The sequence below is a fragment of the Propithecus coquereli genome, unplaced genomic scaffold (genome assembly GCF_000956105.1).
Source record: "Propithecus coquereli isolate 6110/MARCELLA unplaced genomic scaffold, Pcoq_1.0 Scaffold57, whole genome shotgun sequence".
NCBI classification, from domain to species: Eukaryota; Metazoa; Chordata; class Mammalia; order Primates; family Indriidae; genus Propithecus; species Propithecus coquereli.
The window spans coordinates 4,980,601-4,991,583 of record NW_012151618.1 but is presented as its reverse complement, the minus strand read 5'-3'; the positions used below and the strand labels follow the sequence as shown (position 1 = coordinate 4,991,583).

At 37.5% G+C, this 10,983-nt stretch overlaps 1 protein-coding gene across 1 annotated transcript in view; it reads left to right on the top strand.

Moving 5' to 3' along the window:
- The window catches only part of RFX7 (regulatory factor X, 7), a 154,789-nt gene extending 144,028 nt beyond the window's left edge, over nt 1-10,761 (top strand). Inside the window, exons 8-9 of the mRNA XM_012658101.1 lie at nt 3,128-3,423; nt 4,635-10,761. Coding sequence (XP_012513555.1) covers nt 3,128-3,423; nt 4,635-7,916 — 3,578 coding nt within the window. The 3' untranslated portion in view covers nt 7,917-10,761. The remainder of the gene's footprint in view (nt 1-3,127; nt 3,424-4,634) is intronic.
- Nucleotides 10,762-10,983: the final 222 nt, after the last annotated feature.

Genomic DNA, 10,983 nt, shown 5'->3' with positions numbered 1-10,983 from the left:
CGTATATTCATTAAAGGAGGAACTTTTGGAATTGACAGTATTGTTGGAATAAATGACTTCCTCCTAAGATAATAGCTGTGTAAAGTATCAGTTCTGATGAAATTTTTTAAATACCTTATTTCGTTCATACCTTATAAACCTAAAGAAGAATGAATAGATTATTGTAATTCTAGGGAATTACGAATTCTGTGAAAAACATATTAACATGTAACTTGTTGTTCCAGGGACAATTCTTCTAAATGTTAAATCTAAATTTGTTTTGTTTTGTGACGCAGTCTCACTCTGTTGCCTGGGCTAAAGTGCAGTGGCGTCATCATAGCTCACTGTAACCTCGAATTCCTGGGCTCAAGGGATCCTCCTGCCTCAGCCTTCTGAGGAGCTGGGACTACAGGCACATGCCACCATGCCCAGCTAATTTTTGTGCTGTTTGTAGAGACAGGATCTCACTATGTTGCCCAGACTGGTCTGGAACCTTGGACCTCAAGGAATCCTCCTACCGTAGCCTCCCAAATTGCTAGGATTGCAGGCATGAGTCACTGTGTCTAGCCTAAATCTAAATATTTTTAAATCTACAATAGATTTATCCCTGCCAGAATTATAGTCTCTTAATTAACTTTTTCAAAATATCATAACTTATACATTTTAACAGTAAACCAATTTTCTTTCAGTTTACATTTTATCAAAAGGTTTAAGTGTCTGTGTGTGTGTGTGTAAGTGTAATCTGTCCTCTCATTTTATGACCAGTTGAGGACCCATTTCAAATAAACAGTCTCTTAGAAGAGCTAGTCACAGTTTTTTCTGTCTACATGTAAATCATATGACCTAAATCTGTTCATTATATTTACAAGCAGGAGAGTGCTAGCTAGATTGCTCACTATGTTACCTCATTTAATTCTCCCCAGGAGTCCTGTAATTTAGGTGTTATTCCCAGTTTACAGATCAGGAAACAGACTCCAGGAGGTTTAAGTATTAATAACTTGTCCATGGGCAAATAAGTAGTGGGACCAGGATTTGAATCCTGATTTGTCTGTCTCCAACACCCAGTTTAACTCAATTATATCATACTGTCTTCTTATCTTCTGACAAAACAAGCTTTAAAAAGTATGGACCTTTTGGCCGGGCACGGTGGCTCATGCCTGTAATCCTAGCTCTCTGGGAGGCCGAGGCGGGCGGATTGTTTGAGCTCAGGAGTTCGAAACCAGCCTGAGCAAGAGCGAGACCCCGTCTCTACTAAAAATAGAAAGAAATTAATTGGACAACTAAAAATATATAGAGAAATTAGCTGGGCATGGTGGCGCATGCCTGTAGTCCCAGCTACTCGGGAGGCTGAGGCAGGAGGATCGCTTGAGCCCAGGAGTTTGAGGTTGCTGTGAGCTAGGCTGACGCCACGGCACTCACTCTAGCCCGGGCAAAAGAGTGAGACTCTGTCTCAAAAAAAAAAAAAAAAAGTATGGACCTTTCAACTCTCTCTGTTCTCTTTCTGCTGTCCCTACTGACACCTAGAAGAGGTCTTCAACGGGTTGAGGACTTAGAAGGCATTATGAGAAAAGAAACATCTGTCTTTCTTATTTTTCATATCATTCACAAAGTCTGACTGAAAGAAATGTTGACTGAATTGAATGAATGAATTTTTAAGGTGTAAGTGTAAATAAAAGTGTGGGGTTTTTTTTAACAAAAGTATTAAAAATTACATTTATAAACAGGTGTTTTCCCTTTTTGAAAGCAATCAGCCTGGGAGGCTAAATACTTTACCAATTATACCATTATTCAAAACACTTTTAGAATCTCTCTTGGAATTCTGTTCTCAGCCCTGACTACATTTTTCAAAAAATATCCTTGGTAGTTGATTAATTTTCATCCTTTGAAGATGAATTTGTTTTTTTATAAATATAGACTCCATATTAAGAACAGGTTGTGTTACAAATGTCCTTTTGTAAGTCAGCTGCTTGGAACTCATTCCTGTCTAGAAACCCTGGCAGGAGGAATAAAACAGCCGAGCTGCGAGCCATTGGCAGAGGCTCTCTGGGGTGCAGGTGCTGAGAAGCCAGACCTGAGGCTGAGGGCTGGGAGGGACCAGTACAATAGGAACTGGATTTTAGAGGAAAACTAGTACTTAAGTCATTTTAAGAGGGAGGCAAAAGATGAGGGGTTATTAAGGAGTGAGTGTTGGGAGAGTGTTACAGTCTCCTCTTTCTCTCTTTCTGGATCACCCCACCCCCACACATGCCAAGTCACTGCTATTAACTAGAATGATGAAAAGCAGAAATGGGATGGGGAAGGAAGGGGAAGGACAAGGTGTCCCAGTAGGGTAGTGTTTCCGGCCCCTTTCTTTTCACTGTTTTGACTTACCACGGCTTACTTTCTAATGCTCTTAATGCCACATCCCAATTGTGGAATGAGCTTTTTTAAAACTTAATTTTATTACATAAGGAATTTTTGAAATTTAAATTTTATTTTATCATTTCTTTTTTCAGTGTTTATCTTACTAGTATTTTAAAAAGTTTTCTCAGTGACACTTTTTGGAATATCTTAACCTTAGTCTTATTGAGAAATTCTGCTTCTAAATTTCCTCTAGGCCATACTGGAATAATTATATAGTAGGAATTAAAATAGTAGTACTTGCTTTTATGAATTTCTGGTAAGATTAAAAACTTGTTTTCCTCATACAAATTTTTTGTAAGATATGGAGTGGTTTCAGCAAATTTTTTTGAATGCCCCTGTGGGCCGAATGTTAAAATCATGAAAATGCATGAATTTCTTTCTAATTAGAGAAAGGGGAGAATTTGCTTACATCTGATAAAATGTAAAAGTGCTGTCTTGACATTTATTTATCTTAGCTTCTGCACATTTATGATATAGCTACTCTTTTCAAAATAATCTGTTATTGTTGATTTAATTGAAACTGTCACCTGAGTTGAACCATATTTTTAAATGACAGTTAAAGCCATATTGAGAAATGTTTGTGAATTGGTGCAATACTTAAGCTTTATAAAGAAATCGTTAGTTAAAATTTGCTGTTTTTGTTGCTTTGCCCAGTAGATGGCTACATATTCAAAGAAATTGAGTTGTAACTGCTTTCTATAAAGGAAGAGTATTTATTTTAGCTTTCCTTTCTGTTTATTTTCAGGAATTAAAGGAATTACCCAGCCTTCTGCTTTTATACCTACAGCTGAAAGTAATTCCTTTCAGCCTCAGGTAAAGACTTTGCCATCTCCTATTGATGCTAAACAGCAGTTGCAACGGAAAATCCAAAAGAAGCAGCAAGAACAGAAACTACAATCCCCTTTGCCCGGAGAATCCTCAGCAAAAAAATCAGAAGGCGCTACAACCAATGGAGTGACTAATCTTCCTAATGGAAATCCTGCAATCCTTTCTCCTCAACCTATTGGTATCGTTGTGGCAGCTGTCCCTAGTCCCATTCCGGTAATATCATTACATAGTGTTTGGCCTTACTGGGATGATGGGAAATCAATCTTTTAATTAAAAGTGGCAGATGAGAAGGAGGCAAGTATAGGTATAGACACAGTCATAAACTGGTTCTGTGACCACAGACAGATTCCCTTTCAGTCATTTGTCTTTTCATTGAGGATGTATGTTGTTGATTACAAAGTGAGTTATAAAATGAATATACATGAAAATACAAAGATTCAAGACATATATAGTATGCACATAACTAGTCAGAGCTATATGTAATAATGAGTCATTTTCAGAGTTGTTTCATTCCTGGCCGAGCCAAGATAATATAATTGCAAACTTTTTTTTTTTGTTTAAACTTTTTAACATTCAGATGGAACAAAATGATAATGTGTATTGATAATACTTTAACAAAGGCCTATCTGTGGCTTGTTGGATATAGTAACAGGACCTTGGGTAGATCCTTTAGATATAGCTAGTTTGTTTCCTTATCTGCAAATAGAGGTTAATTGTCTCCTTTCCTATCTCACACAACTAAGGTTATGATGAAGGAGCTTTTAAAGTGAGAATGCATCGTGCCAGAGTAAAGTGGTACTTTATGTTATTATTGATAATATTATTAAAGAGATAACTTTGTTTTTCTTGTTCTTGCTATCATCATTATCATCATGCCATTAAAACTTGAAATACCTGGGAGAACCACACTATTCACTATACAGCAAACTTGGGTAGATGGTAGTCTTGTTTGGGACCTTATTCATGGTGGTTTAGTTACAAAAGTCCAAGGTAGACCCATTATATGACAGTTTCCCTTATGAGTAAGTCATCTTTTTGACATAGATTCCAATAGATACCTATATTATATGTTATATGTTTCTTGAAGATTTTATCACCTCTTCCTATAACCTCCTTAAATCATTGTTTCAGCAAATATTCATCACAAGTGTGAAGTTATTAGTCTTGTTAACTGAAAAATGACTTAATATTCTTCTTTCTTATTATATTTTATAACTATACTGCATTATAGTTGCATTTGTTATAATATTTATGTGTCTGGTTGTATAGAACCTGATCTAGAAGAACTCTCTTTGAACATAGGAACTGTTTTTTTCTTTTTAACATTCACATTTAATAAATTCCATAAAAGCATATAGATATATGAATTACTATTTATATCCCAGACTTCTTAAATCTTTTTTTGTTTTCTACCTTATTAACAGGTCCAGCGGACCAGACAGTTGGTAACTTCACCAAGTCCAATGAGTTCTCCTGATGGCAAAGTTCTTCCCCTCAATGTACAAGTGGTCACTCAGCACATGCAGTCTGTGAAACAGGCACCAAAGACTCCTCAGAATGTTCCAGCCAGTCCTGGTGGGGATCGTTCTGCCCGGCACCGTTACCCTCAGATCTTACCCAAACCAGCCAACACCAGTGCGCTCACCATCCGCTCTCCAACTACTGTCCTCTTTACTAGTAGTCCCATCAAAACTGCTGTTGTACCTGCTTCACACATGAGTTCTCTAAATGTGGTGAAAATGACAACAATATCCCTCACACCCAGCAACAGTAGTGCCCCTCTTAAACATTCTGCCTCAGTCAACAGTGCTACAGGAACAACAGAAGAATCGAGGAGCATTCCACAGATCAAGAATGGTTCTGTTGTTTCACTTCAGTCTCCTGGGTCCCGAAGCAGCAGCGCTGGGGGAACATCTGCTGTGGAAGTCAAAATGGAACCTGAACCATCATCAGATGAGCACCCTGTGCAGTGCCAAGAGAACTCTGATGGGGCTAAAGCTCCCCAAACAACACCTAGTGCCCTTTTGGGTCCGAAAAGTAATACAGATGGAGTAGTGCAGAAGCCTTCAAATGAAGGTATCATTGAAATAAAAGCAACTAAGGTCTGTGACCAGAGGACCAAATGTAAAAGTCACTGTAATGAAATTCTGCCAGGCACGTCAACAGGCAATAATCAAAGCACTATCACTCTCTCAGTTGCTTCTCAGAACTTAACTTTCACCAGCACCAGCTCACCATCTAATGGTGACTCAATAAATAATAAAGACCCTAAATTATGCACTAAAAGTCCAAGAAAACGACTGTCTTCTACATTGCAAGAGTCCCAGGTGCCTCCTGTAAAGAAACCAGTTGTGGAACAGCTTTCTGCAATTATCACAGAAAGTCAGAAACCAGGCGGTGTTAAGAAGGACCAAAAGGTTCCACATTCAGGGAAAACAGAAAGTTCAACAGCAGGTGCTCAGATTCCTAGCAAGGTATCAATAAACGTCAATTCACACATGGTGGCAAATCAACCCTTGAACTCTTCTGCTCTTATTACCAGTGATTCAGCTTTGGAACAGCAAACAACACCGTCATCATCGCCAGATATAAAAGTAAAACTTGAAGGAAGTGTCTTTCTCTTGGACAGTGACTCAAAATCAGATGGCAGCTTTAATCCAAATGAATGGCAACAAATCACTAAGGATTCTGAGTTTATATCTGCCAGCTGTGAACAACAGCAAGATGTCAGTGTTATGACAATTCCTGAGCACTCTGATATCAATGACTTAGAGAAATCTGTTTGGGAATTAGAAGGAATGCCACAGGAAACGTATACCCAGCAGCTACACAGCCAGATACAAGAATCTTCTTTGAATCAAATACAAGCACATTCTTCAGATCAGTTACCTCTGCAGTCCGAACTGAAGGAGTTTGAGCCTTCTGTTTCCCAGACAAATGAAAGCTACTTTCCTTTTGATGATGAACTTACACAAGATAGTATTGTGGAAGAGCTGGTGCTTATGGAGCAGCAAATGTCAATGAACAATTCGCATTCTTACAGTAACTGTTTGGGAATGACACTTCAGAGTCAGTCAGTAACTCCAGGAGCTCCAATGTCATCTCACCCCTCCAGCACCCACTTCTATCATCCCATCCACAGCAATGGCACTCCAGTCCACACACCCACACCCACGCCCACTCCTACCCCAACCCCAACCCCAACCCCAACCCCAACCTCTGAAATGATTGCTGGGTCTCAGAGTCTATCACGGGAGAGCCCTTGCTCCAGGCTCGCCCAGACTACACCTGTGGATAGTGCTTTAGGAAGTAGCCGACATACACCCATTGGTACTCCACATTCTAACTGCAGCAGTAGCGTCCCTCCCAGCCCTGTCGAATGCAGAAATCCATTTGCATTCACCCCAATAAGCTCCAGTATGGCATATCATGATGCCAGCATTGTCTCAAGTAGTCCTGTGAAACCAATGCAAAGACCTATGGCCACACACCCTGACAAAACCAAGCTTGAATGGATGAATAATGGGTATAGTGGGGTTGGTAATTCCTCGGTTTCTGGCCATGGTATTCTCCCAAGCTATCAGGAACTAGTGGAAGACCGTTTCAGGAAACCTCATGCTTTTGCTGTGCCTGGACAGTCTTATCAGTCTCAAGCCAGACATCATGACACTCATTTTGGTCGTTTGACTCCTGTCTCTCCTGTGCAGCAGCAAGGTGCCACAGTAAATAATACCAACAAACAGGAGGGTTTTGCAGTCCCTGCTCCTCTTGATAATAAAGGAACTAATTCATCTGCCAGCAGCAACTTCAGGTGCCGGAGTGTGAGCCCTGCTGTTCATCGCCAACGTAATCTTAGTGGAAGCACCCTCTATCCAGTATCTAATATCCCACGATCTAATGTGACCCCCTTTGGAAGTCCAGTAACCCCAGAAGTTCATGTTTTCACAAATGTTCACACAGATGCATGTGCCAACAACATAGCTCAAAGAAGTCAATCAGTTCCATTGACAGTCATGATGCAGACAGCCTTCCCGAACGCTCTTCAGAAGCAAACAAACAGTAAAAAAATAACCAATGTTTTGTTGAGTAAACTTGATTCTGACAATGATGATGCAATGAGAGGTTTGGGAATGAACAACCTGCCCTCCAATTACACAGCCCGGATGAATCTCACTCAGATTTTGGAAACTTCCGCTGTTTTTCCTAGTGCCAACCCACAGAATATGATTGATTCCAGCACTTCTGTTTATGAATTCCAAACACCATCTTACCTCACCAAAAGTAATAGCACCGATCAGATCAATTTTTCTCCTGGAGATAATCAAGCACAATCAGAAATTGGAGAGCAACAATTAGATTTCAATAGCACTGTTAAAGACCTGTTGAGTGGAGACAGCTTACAAACCAACCAGCAGCTGGTAGGTCAGGTAGCATCTGATCTCACTAATACTGCATCTGATTTCTCTAGTGATATCAGGTTGTCTTCTGAGCTCTCAGGCAGCATCAATGATTTGAACACTTTAGACCCAAATCTACTGTTTGATCCAGGTCGTCAGCAGGGACAAGATGATGAAGCTACACTGGAAGAATTAAAGAATGACCCATTATTTCAACAAATTTGCAGTGAATCCATGAACTCTATGACTTCATCAGGTTTTGAATGGATAGAAAGCAAGGACCATCCTACTGTTGAAATGTTGGGTTAAATTGTGTTTTATAATATGTAGCACACTGTATCTAAAGACATATGTATTGTATTTGTCTTAATGGAAGTGCCTCCCGCAGCAGAAACACTTACTATTAATTGTGACATTTTAAAAGCGTTTGCTGCAGAAGTGGTTTCTTCTTCAGTAGGAAATGGTTAGACTTGCCTCAGTTCTTAACAAGTTTCTGAAGACAGTAGGCTGTAGAAGAACAAGTATTAGGTTTTAAATTTTATAATGTTCCCCATTTAATCACATTGTTTGCTAGTAAACAATTGACTATTAAGCTGTTACAAGAGCAGTCTAGATCTTTATTTTGTGTAAGTTCATTTTAATTCATCAGTTCATATGCACAGAATTTAGAAGAAACCATCGATTTTAGGTATAGGCTATTTTGTTGTTGGCATTATCTTTTAGATATAAAATCATAGCTAAGGTGAACTGTAGACAAGAAGGTCTTCCTTGAAACAGGGATAATATTCAGGTTATTATAAATATTTAGGCTTGAAGCATAGAGCTACTGTAGGATGAAAAATCTCTGTAGGACTTTCTCGGGCTTCAGTACCATTTACACCCACAATGAAGGGCTTAAATAGGAGAAAATAATGGAAAATTAAATATTACTTTAAGGAAAGCAAAAGCTGCACTAAAAATTTTAAGAGGAAAAACTAGTAGCCATTTATATTTGTGACCTTGCATTAGTCTTATTTTAAAATGTTGATTTTTAATGTGGAGCTAGCTCATACACCATACACAGACACCCAGGCACACGCACACACACAAAACAAGTAAATAACTCCAGACATTGTAATTTAATAAAATAAATACAAACATGTTAGAAAAATGTTTTATGTTTTATTATTTGTTAGTCGAGATAGGGGAAAACAAAAGCATTTTCTTAGTTTCATCACAATGGCTGCATGCACATATTAAAATTCTATTTGAGATTTATTTTGAAATTTTTCATTATAATCTTTAGTAATCAGTTCTTTTCCTTTTCAATTTTGTGACTGACTCCTTTACTCCTCCTGAATATAGTAATCCAATTTGATCATGGGATCCCTTTGAAAAACAAATAAGCAGGAAGGAGATGACATCAAAAACTGAACACCAACCACCTAAGGTCTGAAGCCACAAATCTTTATATCCCTGATAAAACAAAGGGGATATCAATAGTACTTGAAGAAGAGGAGCATTTTATTACTTGCTTAATTTATTTATTGTGATAACCACAATTGCAAAAGAAGCACTCAGGATTTGTTTTAAAATGTTTCTCTCTATGGCTCCCATTTTGTTTTATGAATAATTATTTATGAATTTCATGTTGACACAGATCTCCTCACTAGTTGACAGCTCCATTTAAGTGAGTTTGAAGATCACTTTCAAAGAGATTTTAAAATTGCCATTGTTTTTAAAGCTAACATTAAACCATTTGCTATGCTAGCTTGAACCTAAGCTTTCCTTTAAGCCAATCAGAATATTACAATCAATGAATATTTGACAAATATGATGAAGGGTTTAATTTAATAAGGTTTCATTGTTCAATAAATTTGCAAAGTAGGGTATTAACATATTTTGATAAATAAATGGTGCTAGGGTTGGCTCAGAGGTTTATATATTGATATGTCCTAGTTATTGGCATTTGTGTGTGTTTGCTGTTATCTTGATTTACTGATCTGTTAGATATTTTTTTCTTGATGCTAGTTATTTCTTCACTGTACATTGAGACACAGCACTACTGCACACCAAAGTATGCAATACCCAAAGGAAACTGTGTGATTTCTTTTAAAAAATGATGGGAGCCTTTCTATATGAGATACTCTGAAAAGGAGATTTTGAGGCCATTCTAATCCCTTGTTTACATTATTAGCTTCCTACTAATATAAAAATAATGGAAATCTTTTTTGATAAAAATATAAAGACTGGAGGATTTTTAACCCCCTGTACAGTATTGCAGCAAACTCTTTAAATTTGGTTGAATTCGTCCAGCAAACTTTCTGGGGTTCATATATTGCACTAAATTTGTTGAACCTGTGGTAGGCACATCTCTTAGGATAAATGCAACCAATACAGTCCACAGATTAAACTTTTTAAATGTGTTTCACTATGAAAAGACAAAATGTCATCAAAGTGACAGTTAAATTGTCTTATGTAGCAATGTGCATTGATCTCAATGAGATATTTCTATTTCTTATTCTCTTACATGAGAATATTACAGCAGGAAGAATTAAGTTTAGTTTGCTTCACCATGTTAATACATGATCACAAAATGTGCATGAGTGTTATTGACTTATCTTGTACAGTACTAGGTATTCCTGTAACCACTCTTTTTTCTTCGCTGTTTGAAACTGGTTCAGTGTTAGCCAGGCAAGCATAGTTATTCACAAGTTATTTACTTTTTTATGTTTACTAATTCTGCTTAGTTATTGTTGAATATGTTCTTTTCTCAGATTATTTTCATTGTTTTGATGTTTAAAACATTTTGCATACTGTTTATCATGATAAGACTTCATGAAGTAAATAATTTTGCATATAATTGCAATAAGCACTGACTTTTGAACTGAAAAGAAGGAAAGTGTTTTTTTTGTGCAGTGCATCTAAGGTTCATATAATAGTCTTGTACTATAATGTGCTTTACTACACCATAAATGACAAAAACAAGCCCTGTTTCATGTTTCATTTAGTGCAAAAAGTCAGATTTCCCCAGTGTTTTGTTGTCTGTTGTACCTGCTGAAACTACAGTAGTTGAATATTGCGGTAGCATTTCAGTTCTCTTTTTTTATTGAAAGTGCTCAAAAATTGTTTTTTAAATGTTTTCAAAAACAATTAAAAACATTTTATATTAAACCGACTGGATCTTAAGGTGTTTTATGGGGTATGTTTTATAGAGGCACCGCATTTTGTAAACAGATCCAATATCATTCTTCTTTTGACCTCATGAAATTGGGAACTGGATAAAAATCAGCACAAGGCAGAACAGTGCTACTAATCTGCTCTCTGCTTTTAATCCGGAAGAATACACAGATCTGATTTCATTCACTGGGACTCTGATACTCACTTCGGATTTATT